The sequence below is a fragment of the Erythranthe guttata genome, chromosome 14 (assembly GCF_056151865.1).
Source record: "Erythranthe guttata isolate IM_541 chromosome 14, IM_541, whole genome shotgun sequence".
NCBI lineage: Eukaryota > Viridiplantae > Streptophyta > Magnoliopsida > Lamiales > Phrymaceae > Erythranthe > Erythranthe guttata.
Window position 1 is genome coordinate 1,159,330 of NC_142546.1, and position 21,003 is coordinate 1,180,332.

A 21,003-nucleotide genomic window follows, 5' to 3' on the forward strand; every position below is an offset into this window, starting at 1 on the left:
TTTTTTTTTTTTTTTTTTTATCATCATCTTATTTTGATAATAGGGAAATTATAAAATGCCAAATCAGATTATCTAAACACTAAAGTAATGGATTAGTGGGTATTGTAAGAATAGTAAAATAAAGTTATGATTTGATCCTCAAATTTAACGGGAAGGGAAAAAGAAAATAATTAAAAAAAACGTGAAAAAAAAAATTCAAAGTTGATCGTTTTTAGTGGGAAGGGAAAAAAGAGAAGGAAAAAAGAAAACAAAAAATAAAATATTTATAAAAAGAAGCGTGAAAAAATTGTCCAAGTGGGGAAGGAAAGAAGAAGAGAAAAAGAAAAAAAAAATGTGTTCTATAAAAAAAAAGAAAGAAAAAACAAAAAAATCGAACGTATTATAAAAAAACAAAAAATAAAGGAAATAAATATTTTACAAAAATATTTTAGAAAAAAACTTCTTTTAAGGTTTCGGTGCAAACAGTTATTTAACAAAGTAATAATTCTTGGGCCAGTCAAAATGTAAATACAAGTAATGATTCTGTCCTAAAAGGAACAACTGCAAAATCGGCCGAAGTCAACGTTCAAATATCATATATAAATAATCATGTAATAATACCCTCTTCAAAAAATAATAAGCACCATATATAATTGAATAAATAAATAAAAAATAATGGCTTCATTTAGGGTAAAAATATGTCTTATTCTTTATGTTTTGTGTCGGTGTCTATTTCTATAAATGGAGAGGAGAATATAAGAGCTCCGGTGCCACTTCTCCGTGCACTAACATCCCTGGCGGCGGCGGCGGCAAAGGCCAGTGCGATGATACGCATGTCCCTGGTGGCGGCAGCTCCGCCTACGCACCACCACCACCACCACCACATACTCCGGGAGCTGCCGTAGACTTGTAGACTTTGAGAGAGAATCACTATTAATTAGTTCATTAGGGGCCCTTTTGGTTCGCTATATTAGGGCTGATGGGACAAATATGACCCAACATGAGGATGTTTGGTTTGGATGTTTGGCCACATGTTGATAAATGGTCCCACCACATTTATCACCCATTCGAATTATTACCTGTCAAGCCAAAATTGGCTTGACTATTTATCACCAAATAATCCCATCATTTACACAAATGTGATATGTCGATTTTGCCCTTACAACAAAGAATAATTACACAAATATTACATATAAAAACGTATAATCTTCAGATCCCCTTTCACTGGTGAGCCCTAATCTGTCGCGGTAAGAAAATCTTTCATCGAATTTTTTTTTCCCAAAATCGACAATTTCTGTAGATGTGGTTTTCTTTGAACAACATAATTAATGGAAGCGTTTTTCATTTGCCAGAGAATGGAGCATGTTAATTTTGGCTAATTTTCGGGCAGGCTAAGAAGGCAGAAGTATACACATTTTGGGTTAGATCTGGAAAGGTAATTCTCAAAATCTTCGTCTTCATTAGTTGTCTTTTGAACATCATTGTATGTCGTAATTCCCATTCTTTTTTTTTCCGGCAAAATTAGTGTTGTCGATTGGAGAGGGTACCACCTTCACTCGGTTAGATTGTTGGCTTCTGTTGCGCGAAATAGCCATACCTTGACCTGTTCCAGATTCTTGACTAATTTCAGGTATGTATTCGATTTGATGGGTGTTTTCTAATTTTGGACTTTCGTATTATTAAACTTAATTTTAGTGCTACTTTACTGTATTTTGGGTTTCGCTAACAAATATGTTATGTTTTGGTTTGGCTATTGACTTGTTGATTTTTGAACAAATAATCATGTCAGCCTGCATTTTGTTTGGGTTTTGTGTTCATGTCGAAATTTATGATGTTTCATTATTCATCCACTGAGGTGTTCTTTTTTTTGAATGTGTTGCTTTATTGGTACAAATGTTGTAGGATATTGTGGGCTTTGGATGGATTTGTCAAAACAAGAAGAAGATGTTCTTGTAGTGTTGAACCAACTATTGTTTAATCTAAGGTTGTTTTTCTTAATGTCCGTACGAATTTTGACACAATATAAGCGTCGTCGTTTGTCTGAGTCGCAAAATGAAACTCGAACTTATAGCTTGGTAGGTAGAACCCCTTCTCAGCTCGAGTATTTGCGTTCTATAGTTGGCTTGAATGGTGTTACATGTCGTGATAATCTTAGAATGAACATACAAACCTTCTACCGTTTGTGTTATGTTTTGGAAAATGTTGGTGGTCTTAAGCCTAATAGAAATGTGTCCGTACCCGAGCAAGTTGCAATGTTTCTTCAAATACTTGCCCACCACACAAAAAATGTCGTTGTTCGAAGTCATTTCAAGAGATCAGGGTACACCGTAAGCAAGCATTTTAACCGCGTCCTTTTGGCTTTGCTTAAGTTACATGAGATGCTATTGATTTCACCAAAGCCGGTTGGTGAAAATTCAGAAAACGAGCGTTTCTCACATTTTAAGGTAAGGGTAAATAACATACAACATAACTGATATCTTACTCACCAATAATCAATTTACTATTTTTCACTACTATGCAATAAATTTTAGGGGTGTCTCGGGGCACTAGATGGGACTTACATAGAATGTCGCGTTCCTTGTCTTGATAAACCCAAATACAGAAACCGTAAGGGTAAGGTGTCATTGAATGTTTTAGCCGTTTGTGATGATGATATGAACTTTATTTACTTACTTACGGGTTGGGAAGGATCTGCCGCCGACAGTAGAATACTTCGGGACGCGGTAACTAGAGACAACGGGCTACGGGTTCCCACGGGTATGTTTGTAAAATGTAGATTAACACTTTATGTTATTACTAGTTACCCTTTCCAAATTTTAAAAGTACATGAGTCATTTGTATATGTAGTAAGAACCTTTCCGATTACAGGTAATTACTACTTGGTTGATAATGGATATACGAATGGCGAGGGTTTTTTGGCACCGTATCGAGGCACTAGATACCACCTTGATGCATATGGTCAAGGTCCAAATGCACCTACAAACTTTAGAGAATTTTTTAACATGAAACATGCGAAGGCAAGAAACATCATTGAGCGGGCATTCGGTCTTTTGAAGTCCAGATGGGCCATATTACGAAGCCCGGCATATTATCCCATCAAAGTACAAAATAGGATTGTAATGGCATGTTGTCTCCTCCATAATTTCATTCGCACAACAAATGATTTCGATCCCGAGGAAGAAACCTTGGATGATTTTTTTCGTAAGAATCCAGGCATCATTAATGGTGAAGATTACATAAACACTGTTGAAACTTCAGAGGAATGGACCACATGGCGGGATACCATTGCCCAAAACATGTATAACGAGTGGCTAATGTCTCGTTAGACATCTTTAAAAAGTCTTGTTCGTAATTCAATTGTTAACTGTTTGTTATGTGTTTTAAAGTTTTTAAACATTGTTTTTTTTCCGTGTAAGACTTTGAAATTTTATTTGAATTATATTATTAGAATGGTTTGGTATGTTCTGATATTTGTTTAATGCTTTAATGGATTTTCTAAATTACATATTGTCCAATACTTCAGGGTACATGGATACCAATGCTGGTTCAAGTAAATGTACTACTAGTAAGAAGCAAGCCATCAATAGCAGGCGTTGTTGGACAGTCCTTGAAGAACAAACATTAATTTTGGGACTGAAAGATATTGTTTCAAGGGGATGGAAATGCGAAAATGGTTTTAAAACAGGTTATTTAGGGACTTTGGAACAATATATGGTGCAAAAATTCCCGGGTACCGATCTTAAGGCCGCACCACACATCCATTCCAAAATACATGTGTGGAAAAAGCATTATGGAACTTTAAGCACCATGCTTTCAAGGTCTGGATTTGGTTGGAACGATGCAAACAACACAATTGATGTGATTGACGATCAAGTATGGCAAGATTATATAAAGGTAATTCATGCTATACACGTAGTAAAGAATAAATACTTTATTAATTATAATAATTGCATTTACATGATTATGTTGATGTATTTGTGTGTTTCTATTCGTAGACCGATACGAATGCCCGTTCAATGAGGTACAAATCGTGGCCATTTTATAAAGATTGGGCTCAAATTTTTGGAAAAGATCGTGCCACGGGTGAACATGCCGAAGCATTTGTTGAGGCCATTAATGACTTGGTGACAAGCTCGAAAGGGAAGCAACATAATTCTAATGACGACGAATACGTTCCAGAAGTGGCCCCTTCGAATGCAGATAATTATTCTCAATATATGTCGTTCAGTCGTGCTGACGAAGCAACTTCAGCAAAGCCTAAATCGAAGTCCAAAAAACGATCACGCAATGACCCCGTTGACGATGGGTATGTCGAAATGGCCTCCAAGTTTTTTGAAAAAATGGAATTCCAAATGGGCGAACTAGTGAGCCGTATTGGCTTTGATAAAGATGTGTCGATAGCTAGGACGAAGGTGTTTGATGCCCTAGAAAACATGCAACATCTCACATTTGAGCAACGTCTAAAGGCAACTTCGAGAATTTGCGATAATAGCAAAGATCTCGACATTTTCTTCTGCTTGGGTGACGAACACAAGGCAAATATGGTGCAAATGATCTTAGACGGTCGTTATTAAATATGAGTGAATTTAGTGTGTGACCTTTTGACATTATTATGCTTCGCGTGTTTGATGTATTCCAATTTTAGGTACTTGGTCAATTTTCTTGTATTGTTTATTACAACTTCGGATGGGAACCAGTAGCACTTTTGAACAAGATTAGATTCTTCAATTTTCATGCAAAATATTTGGGTTATCGGGTATTCATTTATTTAATTGTTTAATGATATAATTATTGGAAAAAAATACAATAAAAGGGCGAATCAAATTTTCCATTCAACAAAAATATTTTACAATAGTGATAAAATCACTATCAAAACGATCACACAATAGTAATAATATCTAAACAAACCAACAAACAAAAAAGAAAAATAAAACACGTACTACCAGCATGTGGACCATTGCACATGCACAAAAATACAACCTACTTTACAAACAAAAACCCATGCCATATTTATACAGGCAATACACACCAACAAATTCATTAGGCTTGATTTCATTCGGGAGTACAAAACTCAGAAACACGTGGCTTGTTCGAAGCAGTGGAGCTCTTCGGAGTGCCAAATGGGTTAAATTTTTTGATGTTTTCCTCTCTTGAGCGCAGTATAGGGTTCCCCTTTAGCTCCGGTTCTTCCATAAAGTGCGAATTAGCTGTGCTCAATTCTGTATCTCTCGACCCCTCGGAATCTGAAACGTAATTAAGAATGTTCATCATATCGAATTCAACATTGTCCGATGTACCCGATGAAATAGTTATGACCGTATTACGGTGAGTAGGGGAAACATTTGCGAACTCTCGTTCCGCATTAATTTCAAAAGCTTCAGCATTAACTCCCACTCGGTCTCCTTCCATTCCATGAGTTGGATTTCCATGACTCACCACTTCGTTAGGTTTCGCCTCTTCGTCATCGGATGACAACACGATAACTTCTTCCCCACCATTAGGATTCTCCACGGGCTCCACACCAAAAATACACTTTAGGGCCTCATACTTAGGTTCTCCACAATGACGATAGGCAAAGGCAAAATTACTTGTCTGTGTGATAAAAAGAAGATAAATATTGAAACTCATAAAAATTACGTAACCATACAAAAGTTGTTTGACACAAAATACCTCTTCGTATGAAATTAATTTACCTTCAAGATATATTCCCACATATCTTTCGGTGCAGAAATGATGTTTGTTTTTGCGTCAAAAACTACGCCCTCCTGTGCGACAATCCAATGAAACGTAGTAAACCTTTTGTGTAACAACTTCATCTTTTTGGTGAGGTGTTTGTAGGAGAAAAATATTTTAAATTTGTTTTGAATAGCTTCTTGGCAGCTGAAAAGGGCAAGAGTATTTTTTCCCTCACGGTCGAAGTTACCGCTGCATGATTCCAAACACAGAAGCTCGACAAAATAATCATCTATCCTCTCACTCCATTCCAACTCGTAAAGAAAATCTTCTTGCCTAAAAATTGGTATTTTCTTTGGTGCCATGCAGCTAGTTGATAATATAATATGTTTAATTGTTGGGTTCCATATGGCACTCCTTCTTTCGTCATTTATAAGCCCAAATTACCCTAATTAATTGTGTTAGGTGTTGGGGATATTATGAATACGCATTGATGCTCAACAACCATTATGGACAGATAATTAATGGGCCAAATCAATTCACAATATCTGAATATCAAGTCAAAAAGATATGGCAATTATTAATGCACAATGTTGTAAGAAAAATCTAAAAAGTTAATTGATCACAACACCCAAATTAAACTTTCTGGTGCATTTAATACTTACAATTGAACTTTATCAGTCATCACTCATCATCACATTTCAAACGTATTTAAAACTTCGTAGTGCATCATTTATTAACATGTGTAGGTGTGCGTGGTATTTTTTAACGCTATATTACAGCTGCAATCAATGTATATGATATTGGAAATCACAAAAACGAATAATGACTAGTAATGTTGAGTGAACTCTTTATCTCCCCACATTCAATTGTTGTAATAATTGCAGGCTTAACCCACTCAATTGCTTGGAATAAATGCAGTGTTGCGTATAACAATAGGGAAAAAGACCTTTGGCCTTGCCCAATCAAATCCCATTTACTCTTGGTTATAAATGCATGGTAGTCTTTCTGATTTGCAGTTCTTCACTACCACACGAAAAATCAACGGAGAATCAAGTAGGAGTGGCTAATTAAGTTTACTTCTATTCGTATGTAATATAGGAGTTGTGATATTAGAGTTCGGTTTTTTTGTTTAACTTATCGTTTATTTGTTTTGACGTTATCGCAGGTACTATGGTGAGGCCAAGAACACGAAATCAAAAGATTTTGGCAAGGATGAACACACCCTCATGGCCTGTTATTTTCGATCAATGTTTAATGGAATCTGCAGCAAGTTGTGCAAGAGCCGTTGAATCGCTGCGAGATAACGAAGTCTACGAGGATATCATCTTTGAAGTTTACTTGACCATGACTTTCACCTTTGAAAGAACTTTCGAAGAGGCTGACATCAAAACGAGGTTGGAGTGGTTTCGGAACCGCTTCATATCGTTTAAAAATTACATTGCGCAAGATGGTGTGGTGTTCAATCGTTCTACTAAGAAGGTTACTGTTGATAGGAGTGCATGGTCTTGGAATCGACGGGTGAGATTGTGAAGCAAAAAATATATTGTAGTTTTTCCGTTTTTTAATTATTTTATCTAAATACTTGTTAACAAAATACACGGGCAAATTATAGGAGACGGAGGAAGAGATGGCGTTTAGGGTCAACGGTTTCGGGTTATACGATGAATGCAAATTTGTGTTTGAAGACAAACAAGCACCGCCGGTCAACTTTCGAGGCATTACGGGATATGATCCCGACTATCCATTGGTGATTGATGATGAAGGAGAGGCAGAAGTAGGGGAAAACGAAGATCCTCAACTGTTAGGAGTGGGGAATGTTGCAGACATTGTTCATATCGAAGTTGAGAACAATGTCAATAATAACAATGAAGTTGTTCAAGTTTTTAATGACGAGCCTGCCGTCAGCTTCAGTGATCACCTTGACTCCGGTGATGATTCCGATTCACAAGTTTCTTCGGTTTTAAAGTAGGGTGTGTATGGAATAGTGATTGCATGTTCATTTTATTAAATATGTTTTTACTTATTTGCAGCAGTTGTTTTTTTACAACTTGTAAGGGACTAAGTTCCCAAATTTTCAAATTCTACCGGCAGGGTCTTTTGCTAACTGTTGCATGTTCAAAGGGACTTAGTTCCCCAATTTTCAATCGAATTTAGATGGATTTCAGGTTATATTAGCTGTGCACAGTTTCTAATTACAATTCATTGAGCATTCCATTGTTATGCAATTCTGCATTACAAATCAAACAAATGCAAAACGTAACTAAATCATCGAATGCAATGTGAACGTAACAATAAGTAATAGCCATTAAACCACTGTAACTCAAAACATTTGCACAATCTAATTAAATTACTGAACTTTAAACATTGTTTATGCTGATACAAATATGAACAAACTGGAATAATTACATGTTCAATCGAACTGGATACCAAATTACAAAACCATCTCGAAGGATCATGACTGAAGTCATTTGCCTATTTAGTTGAAAACACATACAAATAATACTTCCTTAACAAAAAGATTTACATAGAACAATGCAAATTAATACGACTGCAACGGCATAAGGAACAAACCAACCATACGATTTAGTCATGGCTTTTTTATTTTTCAAATCATTCATAAGCGCCATTTCAGCCTCCAAATCAGAAATTTTCTTCAATAAGTCCGGAACTTCAAGATTAACTTGGGCTTGTAGAGCATTTATTCTTTTGATCAATCCCGGTATTATTTGTTTTGACCTGTCGCACATAGGGGGATCACACCAATAGAAGGTTCCACAACCCTTGATCTGAAAATTATCAAATTCATATTATTCAACCTGTGATTGTTATTTACATTACAGTAACATATTTTTCTTGAAATACACTTTATTTAAGATGCAGCATATTGATAAGATGTTAACCATTCCTAAGTTTCCAATATGCCTTTATACAGAGGGCATCATGCTAAATTCAACGCAAGGACAAAACCAAGTTAGTAACATCCTTCACATTATTAAATTTTGAATCTAACACGAGCTGAACCTCACTTAAGATCTACAACATTTTTTTACCACATACTCATTAAGAAAAATACAGGGTATTACAAAATTAATTGTAATAGATTCATACTCATAAAAGAAGATAAAGTTACCCTTTGTGGACAAGATGAAAACCGTCTCCCTGGGTTCGTTGGGGTCCAAGAAGTTTGTAAACGAAGCTTCAAACCACACTCACAAGTATCATGTTGATTTTTGTCGAATCCACCATGATCTTTGCTGCTCGATCCCCTTCTCGAACTACTACCACAAGAACTCATTCTACAAAAACTACCGAAGAATGGATCGGAGTTGTGATGAGTATGCGTTTTATAGAGATTCAATTTCGGGCTACAGTAAAGAGGGGTAGGAATTTGGGGATCTGCAAATCGGGGTATGAAGAAGATGAAAATGGGTGATTGTATATTATAATGGAAGGGCAATTCCGACATTGGCCAAGTATTATTAATTTAGACCTAAATATCAACTTAACAAAACATCGTGTAATTGATCAAGGGATTGGCAGTATCGAAACAATACATCAAACCAAAAACAGTGTATGGTATTCCTAATACTCAATTTAGTCCCAATATTACATATCCCATATACACTTATCTATCCAAACTACCCAACCAAAAGGGCCCTAGTTGTAATAAGAGTACTATTTTTGCATGTTTGCAGAAATCCTTGTAATTTTATTTTACTATTTTTTTATTTATTTTTTTTTCTAATTACTATATATGAATGATTTATTGAATTAATAATAAAAATTACTTTTGTCCTATATCTACCATTATTTTACTTTGCGTAATAGAGAAATTAGATGCTACACCTAATTACCTAAATACATGTAATTGATTAGTGGGTATTGTAAGAGTAGTAAAATAAACTTATGATTTAATTTGATCCTCAAATTTAACATATTTTTCCATTGTCCTCAAAACATTACACTTTATTTTTATACTGAAAAGTATTTGTTCTATATTGTGAATAAATATTTAAGATAGTATAATTCTCCAAGATTGGATGAAATTATTTGCTTTATTACATATTTTAAAATTGCTTTTTTTTATTATTGGATTAAATTTCATTTAATTTCCTATGTTTAATTTGTTTAAATAAATTTCTAACATTGAATATATAAAAATGTATAACTAAACTCGTCATAATATTTTCCTAATTCAAAAACATGATTAAATAAAAGAATCAAGGAACCAATTAATTTGATGAATTCTTCAAGATATTTTAAAAAGAAATACAAACATAATTCATCTTTTTGAGTGATGAATGTTTTAAAACTAAGAATTACAATATCAACAAATTAGATTCATCAAATATTACAATAAAATACTATAAGAGGTCCTTTAATTTATGCAAGTTTAATTTAAAATTTAAATTACACTTACTTATTTATCCTAAAATAAGTAAGTGCATTTTCCTAAAACAAGTAAGTGCATTTTCCTACACACATTTTTTCAATATTTATTTACTAACCGTTTTATAACGAAATAATAATTCTTGGCCAACCGAAAAGTTGTTCCTGTCCTAAGGAGCAGCTTCAAAGTCGGGGCACGCGATCACCGTCGAACATCTATTATAAATAATCACCTACTCTCGCCTTTCAAAAATCGGGGATTCGAAAGAATAAACATTCGGCATTATATTTGAATCTCCTAATTAATTAATAATTAAGCCCCTAATTATACAAAAACCATGGCTTCATTTAAGGTTAATGTTTGCCTTATCTTTTACGTTTTCCTCTTCGTGTCGATGTCTTTGAATTTAGCGGAGGGGAGAGCTCCGGTGCCACCATCTAGTGGTTCTCCATGCACGTACATCCCCGCCCCTGGCAGAGGCGGCATCTGCAACGATTCATATAATGTCTTCGGTGGTGGTGCCGTCTATGCACCACCACCGCCACCACCATCTCCGGCGGTTGTTGATTTTCAGGCAGCTTAATTAATTGATTCCTTGGCAACCGATGAATTGTTAAGGACTCAATTGATCGGCATTAATTGGTTGATATTAATTATTTATTTATATACACACACACCAAGTTTTTGAGGGGGCATAATTATTTGTAATTTCGGCAATTTCTAATATAATATCATATTTTTCATTAATTTTTTATTGGCTCCATTTTTTTTTTCTTTTGCTTCTTGATATTTTATTAGAATTTGGTGGTTAATATTTTATTAAAATAATGCATACATTTACTTATTAAATTAAATGGGATATTTTCTTCCAAACAACAATTCATTTAATTTGTATTTAGTATCATAGATACACCTAAAATAAATAAAAATAATTATAAAAATGGAATATTTCATCCATTAAATAAAAGATTCATTAAAGTCAATCAAATTATACACCGAATTAAGGACTATAATGAAATGAATTATAGGGTCGATCGAGGGATGAAAATGTAACAAAAGAGACCTTAGGGACTAAAATGGACTAAATAATAAGATGAGGGATTATTAGTGATTTTTTTTTTTTTTGCCTAATATTTTCTTCGTATGTTTGGTTTAGTCAGTTTGATTATCTTGCTGAAGTAAGAAATAATTTTTAGGTCAAATATTTTTTAGTGTGTTGATTTTTTTCCTATTTAATTTCTTTTTTAATTATTTAGGGTTAAACTGATTTTTATTATTTATATTTTCTTCTTCGCATCCCTTTATTTAAATCGAGCTGCAGACGGCGGAAGAACTCCGAGTACGGAAAAATGGGTAGGGAAACAAGTTGATCTACTCGGGTCGTCTCTACCACGTGTTCCCGTGCCGCCGACTAGTGGTGCTTGCTTCATGCACACACATCCCCGGCCAGGGTGGTGGCGCGTGTACTTTGAATGAAAAACACTTTGCCGGTGGCGGTGGTGCCGCCGCCCGTGCACCACCAGCATCTCCGTCGACGGATGTGGCAGTTTCTTTCACTACCAAAAAACATGCCTTTTGTGACGGAAAGCTTGTGACAGCCCTAATCTGTCACTAATTGTGACAGAGTAAGTGATGGATATGTGACGGATGCCAACAAAAAATATCATCATTACACTGTGACGAGGTTGTGACAAATTTTGCGACGAATGTTGTCACAACCAGATGTCGGTCACATTTATGTCACTTATATTTCGACGAAAATTAGTGTTGTCACATATTAGTCACTAATATTGTGACAGAAATTTGTTTGGTCACATATATGTCATTATTTTTTCATAGAAATAACGTCTTGAATAATATTGGTCACATATTCATCACAAACTCAATTTCATCACAAATCGGTCACAAACAAATGACGAAATTATTGACACATTTGAGACGGAATTTAAGAAAACATATCCGTCTTTTATTGTGACATATATGTGACTGAGTGCGTGACGGACGTTGTGACACACACAAATCCGTAACCGTTTTGTCACTAATGTTTTCACGGAAATTGATTTTGTCACCAAATCTGTCATAATATTATAATTGATGTAAATAATTTATTAATGTCCTTTATTAATCTATCACAATATCTTTGTTGTCACAAATCCGTCATGCATAATGCGGTCACAAAGTCGTCACATTGTATTTTCAGTCATTGAATTGTCACTATCTTTATTTGGTAACAAAGTCGTCACATTCTAGTTTTGTCATTGATCGGTCACTATGTTGATACGGTCACAAATCCGTCACAATTTATAAGCCCATCACAATCTCAAATGGATTACTAATTAATTTGCCATATTTTTCATACTATATACATTTATTCAACTAGATTTTTTTTTTCAATAAAAATAATTATATATGGCCAAATTGTTGTCATGTTCTCCAATGTTTTTAAACCGGACCGGACGTAGAACGGGATGACTAATTGGGTCACGATTGAACCGGTTCGACTCAGTTCAACCGGGTTTTTCTTCTATTTTATTTATTAAATTTAAAATTTTAAAATATTTATGATCCGATTTTTTAACTTCCAATTTGTTTTTAAATTTAAAATTTTAAAATATTTATGATCCGATTGTTTTTACCAAAATTATGAAACTTCCAATTTTTTATTTTTCTAACTTGTTTTTATTATTTTTTTTTTTATAATTGAAATTTGTTTTCAACTTTCGAAAAGCATTCATCTTTTTTCCCTATAGTACGAAGTATGATCCGATCCGTCCGATTTGCACCCCTCTAAACGAACTAATACTATTTAGGAGTGTAAATGAGCTCGAGCCTATTGTTTTAGGACTCCAACTCACCATAAAGGCTCGAGCCTAAAATTTTGGAACTCAAACTCACCAACAAGGCTCGTGAGTCGGCTCCCCGGTTGAACACCTAGAAGTTTGATTTTGAATTTGAAGTATTGTTATTCATATTTTTATATATTTATATTAAAAAATATCAATTACTACAAATTATTATTATTATTATTATTATTATTATTATTATTATTATTATTATTATTATTATTATTATTATTATTATTATTATTATTATTATTATTATTTATAATAATTATAACTTGAGATATGTAATAACGTTTATTTTTTAATTTTAAATATTATTATTAATATTTTATTAATATGCTATAGCATATTGCTTGATACATTATATTTTAATTATTTTTTAAGCACTATAAAATTGAATCTAGCAATATTGGAAAAAAAAAAAGAATCAAATGAATTGTCAATCCTAAAATAAAAGAGTGAAGACAATTGAATTAACAAATCAATTGTTAATTACAAAACTACCACCCCCACTACTCCTAGTCTTCTACGACAACTCAAGAGTTTTGCAGAACACAATCAGGGAAAAGGCATATATATGTTTACGGACCTCGATCTTTCCACCATAAATCCGTCGAACAATATATTTCAGAAAACAAGGGTTATCGTTGTGGAACTTCCGGGTATTGATTTATATGGTGAGATTTTCAATTCTTGTATAATTTGTGGTTCTCTATTTCACCCAATTTCAGAAAACAAGGGTTTCCGTTGTGGAACTTCCGGGTACTGATTTATACGGTGAATTTTCAATTCTTGTATAATTTGTGGTTCTCTATTTCACCCAATTCGTTATTTCCTGTTTATCTTTTCGTTTTTAATTTACCGATGAATCTCCATGTCACAATAGGATATAAATTGCAAGAACAAGTATTGTACAATCTAACATTGAGTGATGCTATAAAGAATGCCGTACATGATCTTTTCTCTTCTCTTGATTGATTTTTTTATATTATAGTAAGGAATTATATTAGCAAATACTTCAATTGGGGTTATTTCAGTTAATTCCTACAATTGAATGGTGTTGAAGAAGGATTAATAGTGATTTTTTTTTTTTTTTTTTTTATATTAAAAAGGTTTTTACACGTACCAATTGAATGCATTGAATTGGGCTTTTTAATTGGTTGCTTTTGCAGGTAGCTGTGACTATATAATTATGTTTTTATTTATGGATTACATGATGAATTGCAATACTGATCTAAATAAGTATCTCTTTCCGAAATTATTTTAAATAAGTATCTCTTTCTGAAATTATTTGCAGCTTGGGTTCATAATGGTTTATGCTCCTTTTTTTTTTCCTTTTTTTAAAACGAAGATTTGTCAGCTATTTAACTAGTTTTTTATGTTATGTCTTTGTATACAATACACATTGTATATATGTGGTGAGGAGAATTTCTTATTTAAAATAAAAAAACTGATATATTGTTGTTTGTTTCCACGAGGTATCAATTTATACATGAAAACCATGTCTTCCAAAATGACCAAAACCATATCTTATCTCGCCCTTTAGCTGTCAAAACTATTTGCATATATTAGCGTCTTCTTAGTTATGGTAAAAAAATTTATGTGCTTAGGACCTGAATGAAATTCAATATGTGTATTTAGCTAACCGAATAGATATGACTTATTTTTTTCTTGTACAGCAATCTCCATCGTGAAATCGAGCAAGCGGAATCTGGTGTTTGATCATCAAGACACGAATTTGCATCTTCTAGGCGTAGTATGTAAGTATGTGTTTATTAGTATATGAAACATTATTAAATTTGAACTGTTGAATGTTGTTGTACATGCTACAAGTCTCCGGAAAGTTAGTATTTCATCAACATAAAAATTAAAATATGCTTAAGGGAAAACTGAATTGTATATCTTTGCAAATAATATGGTAAGAAGCATATATATGGTAATAGGAAGCATGCACTTCTTGTATTAATTTTAAGCCTAGAATGTTGTGATTGTGACTGCGTATATGATATAGATTACTAAATGGTGATGAGTGCAGTAGATGAATGCATATGAATTGATTACTTTATAAATTTTACAGTGCTTGTATTGGACTTTATAGCATGATTTTGTAGCACTTCAATCATTTAAATTACTAAAATCATGCACTTGCCACTTAATATTTATTATTCATAGTTAAATTGATGCAGTACTATGTATAATGACCGTAGTTGGATGTGGCATCGATTTGATGCTAACGGATATATAAGATCAGAATTTGACGAGGGACTTAAGGAATTTTTAGATTTTGCTTACTCTCATCCAAATGTAGTTGATCATGGTAAGATAAGATGTCCTTGTTCTAAGTGCTGCAATCGAAAATTTAACAATCGAGATAATGTGCGTCATCACACGAAGAAAGCAATCCCGAAATTGTTCAAGATCCTTTTCAAGAAGAGATAATGTCATCACCATATGAAATTCCTATCACAATAGATTTAGATCGGTCAGATATTTTATTGGATAATACTGCAAATCCCGTAGAAGTACTTCCCGGTGAAGTTAGGGATGATCTGATGACCTCAACAAGAGATGTAGGAATTGATGAAGAGGAAGAAGAGGAGGAAGAAGAATTTGAAGACTCTGATTCTGAAAACAACACAAACCAGCACTAAATGGATTCCACTAGTACCGACGATGAGGTAAATTGCCATGATTTCATTGCTATTCTCAGTGGCTTATACATTCAAAAGTTTTATATTATTTTTATTTGATATATCGTAGTGTCATTATTTTTTTTTTTATTTTTTATTTATTTTCATTGGTTATGTATGTTTTTTTTCATATAATTATTTGCAGTTGGTTATTTATGTGTATTTTCTTATAGATTATTTTCATGATTATCTGCAGGATGGGTGAAGGAAATGTAAGCCACCGAAAGTCTAGAACAAGGGGACATGTACGGAGTACAAATACGTAGTGAATGAAACATTTACACTATGATATGATCATTTTGTCTTGTTAAGATTCTTTTTACATTATTTTGTTAAGATTATATGTTTTGGAATTTGTGCTCATGTTGGAACTATTGAGAATCATACCCGTGTGATGATTTATTTAGATTTACATTCTTATTGGGATTTTCTTAGTTTTTTTAATGTTGTTATTTTGTGGATGATTAAATTTGAATATTAATTTATAATCTGGAACATATTATACAAAATAAAACAAAAAAATAAATCATAATTATTATTTTAATGATTTGTGACGAAAATGTGACTGTTGGATGACGCAATACAATTTATTTAGTAAAAAGATTGTGAAGGATTTGTGACAGGATGTTGTGTGACAAGTATGTTGTGACGGCGTTTGTGTGACCAATATGTGTGACAGACATTGGTGACCGATATTGTGTGACATTTGTGATCGATAGTATGTGACGGACATTGGTGACGGATATGTGGGACGCCATGTGTGACAGATTGTGTGACGGGCATTGGTGACGGCATTATGTGACGGACACTGATAACTTGTATTGGTGACGGACACGTGATAACTGGTATTTGTGACGGACACTGGTAACATGTAATTTGCGACGGAACATTGGTGACGGTTTTATGACAATAGGTGTGACGGATAAATAACAATGTGGCCTATTAATATGCGACGGATTACTAACGACTAAAAAAACATTTGTGACACATTCCGTCACAAATTTTACAGACCCTGGACATGGTAATTGTGACGGAAATGTATTTTGTAGTGACAAACGGTTCCGTGACAAAATATGTGACAAACGAATATATCTGTCACAGTTTTAAGTAGTGACGAGGGGTTTTCCCACGGACGCTTTCCGTCACACATGCGTCACAAAAAGGTATTCATGACGGAATTTCTTCAATTTAATGACGTAATCGTCCGTCACAAAAGCCCCTTTTTTTGGTAGTGTTTGGCAAGTGCTGCTTGATTTAGGGAGAAGGATTGATCAGCTTCTTTGACCATTTTATTTAGTGTAACGTGTTTTAGGGGGCGGGATTTTTTGTAATTTCTCTATTTTATTTTATTTAAACGATTGCATATTTTTTTTAATTTGTAATTAGTTTAATAATTTAGAATAATTAAGTCAACATTATATTGTTGGGGGTCAAGGTTTGGTCGGGTAATACCAAGTTATGAATTATGTTCATCTGGAATAATTAATAAGTCAATTTTTGTATAAGATATGTATAAGTCAACATTTGTTTGGATTGTACGTTCAAAATTTAAATAAAATCAAATAGTTTATAGTTTACATATTTCCTATGTTTGCAAATTGAATAGTGCAATATCAAGTTTATATATATAAAAAGTAAATAAAATTTAAAACTTTATCTTTTGGAACTGTGAAGTTAATTATGAACCAACACACCTATATAACTCACAAAACTATTAAGAATTATAATTCTCAATCAATATTTAATTTTGTACTAACTAATAATGATTAGTTATCAAAAAATAAATAAATTATTTTAAAAGTGCTTAAAATGAAAGGATCTATTCTGGAAAAAAACATCTAAAATAATTGAAACTTATTTGGGGACGTAAAAAAAAAAATAGAAACATTCAAATATTTGAACTTTGAATATTGGACTATTTTGTATATTATGCAAACGTGTAGAAAAAGGTACAATACTTACATTTGAATTGAATTTGAAGAAATAATTAAAATGATAAGGAAAGCAGGACTCAGGTCAACTAAAGAAATTCAAAATTTCTGACTATAGCTTCTCTCAAACTTAACTACAGATTTTTTTTTTAATTTTGTTTTCCACTTTATTTAATGTTAAAATAGAACAGATTAGTCACTACATTTCAACTAAGGAATTTGGAATTTTTGAATAATTTCTCAAATACGTACAAAGCCTCGTTCGCGAATTAGGGCAACATTAGTAGTTGACATAGATAAGAGAGATCGCTGAAAACATTTTACGGGTTTATCGAGTCCGAATTAACCATAGGGTCAAAATCACATGTGTTAAATCGAGTCGGATCCTGGATCAATTTGAAAATGGGCCGAGATTTTTTGTTAAAAGGAAACCCAACAACTCTTTTTCTAGCCCAATATTAATTACAAAAGACAATAATAATTTTTACAACCCACTTTTTTCCTCAATAAAATCACTTATTTATAATTTCAGTTTTATTATATATTTTATATCATAGTTGAATTAAAATTGTATTCTTTTATTTTCGTCGGCTCCGATCCAAAATATTGTAATTTTGAAACAATTTTTTTTCATTTCAGTTTTCGACATTTTAAAAGTCCTTCGGACGGAATCAAAGCTAGATTTCCATTTATTAGAAAAAAATCATTTTTTTAAAAGTGTTAATTATAATTCGATCCATCCAATTAGAAATTAAAATTTAAAATAGTTCAGTTAAAAAATTTTAGAAATAAAAAAATAAAAATCAGTTAAAATTATATTTAATTGTAAAATAATATGAGAAATTTTGCAGAAAATTTCTGAGTTTCCACCACTACTGTCCTTCGTATAGCCAAAAACATTACTCTCTCCTCTCTCTCTCTCTCATCTCTCTCTCTCCTCACACGAAGAAATCGAAAGGAAAAAATGGGGTTCTTTTCATTTCTCGGCAGAGTGCTCTTCGCTTCGATATTCATCCTCTCTGCATGGCAAATGTAAGTCCGCTCAAACTCTCTTTCATATACGTAATCAGATCTGCTGTTATACTTCATTCATATCTGCAATTTTTGTTAATTTTCAACTATCTGTGATCCAAAACCCTAGGTTTAAGACTTGTTTCCCTGTTTTCAGATCTACCTCTATCCACATGTTTAGCTCATAATTATAATTTTAATTTTTAAATTCTTGCGTGATTTGTGAGAAGACCAGAAAATGAAAAGGAGAATTGGGGATGCCCTTTTGCTTGAGAAGCAGTTTATTTTAATGGGGGCTAGGGTTTAGGATTTAGACACATGAAAATCCAGTTCAGGATTTGTCTATTGATTCTTGATTTACTACTGGTTTTTGTGGAATTGGTTTATGGGGATTTTTCTACATTGTGTTAATTAGCTTGTGTATAGAGATTTCGTCTTGTTTAATAATCGAAAAAGGAACTCGAAATTTCCATATGCCTTTTGCACTAGTTGAATACTCTAACGTTGCTTTTGGGTCGAATAGTTTACATTTGACTATTTGAGCTAAACCTTTTGCTTATTCTTGAACCGGTGAATCAATGTGACTGCTACTGCTCGTTTTACGTACTTGTACATTTTTTATAATATTTGTAATAATATCGTATACGGTGTAAGGGAGTATAATTTAGCCATGTCAAAACACCCTTCGATTTATTAATAATACGCCTTGAGGGGCGGGTGGGGTGGGAGGTTGAGGATTGTAGTCGATTTGTTTTAGAGGAACGCAAAATCAACCATAATAACTGATGTTTTTAGGAATTATTTTAGAGCTTATATCGACTTATACATACTATTGCTACAATCAACAGTCTAAGATGTAGTTCAATTATGGCATTACATAATTAACGGCTTCCTAAAGTGGGAATGCAGCCAATTTTTCTGGCTTGACCAGATATATTTTGCTATTTTGTATTATGTTCAATGTATTGTTTTACATTTTGCTATCGAGTATGCATGGTTGTTAGTACTTCATCCGTCTAACTGGTGAAAAAGGGCTTGTTTATATGTTCTTTTCTTGAATGCAGTCTCTCAATTATTTATCTCTCTTTCTATATATATATATATATATATATATATATATATATATATATATATATATATTATAGTGTAATTTCTTCGAAGAAGGTGGGAAAATTTTGAAACTGATCTTTTTACATCCCATAATCCACTTCTCGACCTTGCCTAACTAAAGACTTTGTATTGATTCGGATTTTTCTTTAATATGTTTTTAGGTTCAATGAATTTGGGGATGATGGTGGGCCAACAACGAAAGAATGGGCTCCGAAATTAGCTACTCTCAAGAAGTCCATCGATGAAATAATCGGGAAAAACATTTTTCACCTTGATGTAAATAAAGACTTTAATATCGTTAAGAGTTATTTTCAGTTTTCCGAAGCTGCTTTTTTTTCTTATGATATTGACTATGTCGATTTCATTTTCAGGCTAGGACTTTCGTTGCCACCTGTATTTCTTTGAAGGGATTAGGCGGTCTTCTATTTGTGCTTGGCAGTAGCTATGGTGCTTTTCTTCTGGTTAGAACTTCTTATCCAACCCTTGTACCGAATTCCATACGTGTAAAAATAAAAAATAAAATAATCGTACGTGTACGTTTCTGCTGAATGCTGCAGATATCTTACTTGGTATTGACCACTCCCATGTTGTATGACTTCTACAACTATAACTTCGGTGAAGAAGAATTCTTCAGCCTCTTACAGGAGTTCCTTCAGGTATTACTAAATTCTTGCATGTTTTTTTCAATTTGTTTCGTCGCCTATTTTTATATGATTATTTACACGATATGGTCTCGTTTGGTTGCCACAATGGGATTGACGTCCAATAATGTCCGAATTATTTAATTAGTAGTCATGGTATAACTTCTGAATGAAGACGAGACCTAAGTGCTGCATTATTCGAATCTATTTTTGAATTACCAATTGAAATTTATTCAAATCTATTTTCGGTACTTAATTGTGCTGATTTGAATTTTTGTTGGCAGTGTGCTGCACTTGTTGGGGCATTGTTGTTTTTCCTGGGGATGAAGAACTCTTTATCAAGAAAGCAACCCAGGAAGAAGACCCTCAAACCAAAGGCAGCTTGAAAGAAATGGAATCGAAAATACGAGGGCTAGGGGTAGTTTTTTTACGGGTGTATTTCGGGTAAAAGAAGATTTTGTATTTGGTGCAGATCAGCATTTTGAGAACCTTGTATTAAATGTCAGCCTCCAATTGATATTTCCCAATTCCCATAATTCTTTAGTTGATTACTGATTTGTTTCGAATTTTAGACGAACGAAACCATTATTTTAGCAATTTGTTCAGAGATGTTTGGTATTATTCTGTGTCTTAATTTTTTTAATTTCTTTTTTGACAAAAGAACCGTAGTCGAATACGTGCATTGGTTAAATCCGGGTGTCGTGCAATACCATTTTATACTAGTATAAAGGA

At 33.1% G+C, this 21,003-nt stretch overlaps 2 protein-coding genes and 1 long non-coding RNA gene across 6 annotated transcripts; all 3 read left to right on the plus strand.

Annotated features, from left to right (window-relative positions):
* The first annotated feature begins 6,636 nt into the window (after nt 1-6,636).
* Nucleotides 6,637-7,806, plus strand: LOC148764878 (uncharacterized). Its single transcript, XM_088814437.1, has 3 exons — nt 6,637-6,708; nt 6,821-7,173; nt 7,268-7,806. The coding sequence occupies exons 1-3, from the start codon at nt 6,645-6,647 to the stop codon at nt 7,622-7,624; spliced, it is 774 nt and encodes a 257-aa protein (XP_088670563.1). The 5' UTR covers nt 6,637-6,644; the 3' UTR covers nt 7,625-7,806.
* A 5,560-nt stretch (nt 7,807-13,366) lies between these two features.
* On the plus strand, nt 13,367-16,022 carry LOC148764879 (uncharacterized). 4 transcript variants are annotated; one of them, XR_016029755.1, is made up of 4 exons: nt 13,367-13,836; nt 14,001-14,648; nt 15,075-15,566; nt 15,775-16,022. It is a non-coding gene; the product is annotated as an uncharacterized LOC148764879 (long non-coding RNA). The 4 variants fall into 4 exon arrangements; XR_016029754.1 differs by having other exon boundaries at nt 13,367-14,652; XR_016029756.1 differs by having other exon boundaries at nt 13,367-14,648; nt 15,061-15,566.
* Nucleotides 16,023-18,064: 2,042 nt separating this feature from the next.
* On the plus strand, nt 18,065-20,892 carry LOC105963026 (hypothetical protein). The gene is made up of 5 exons (XM_012987381.2): nt 18,065-18,541; nt 19,792-19,906; nt 20,002-20,091; nt 20,188-20,286; nt 20,556-20,892. The coding sequence occupies exons 1-5, from the start codon at nt 18,474-18,476 to the stop codon at nt 20,655-20,657; spliced, it is 474 nt and encodes a 157-aa protein (XP_012842835.2). The 5' UTR covers nt 18,065-18,473; the 3' UTR covers nt 20,658-20,892.
* Nucleotides 20,893-21,003: the final 111 nt, after the last annotated feature.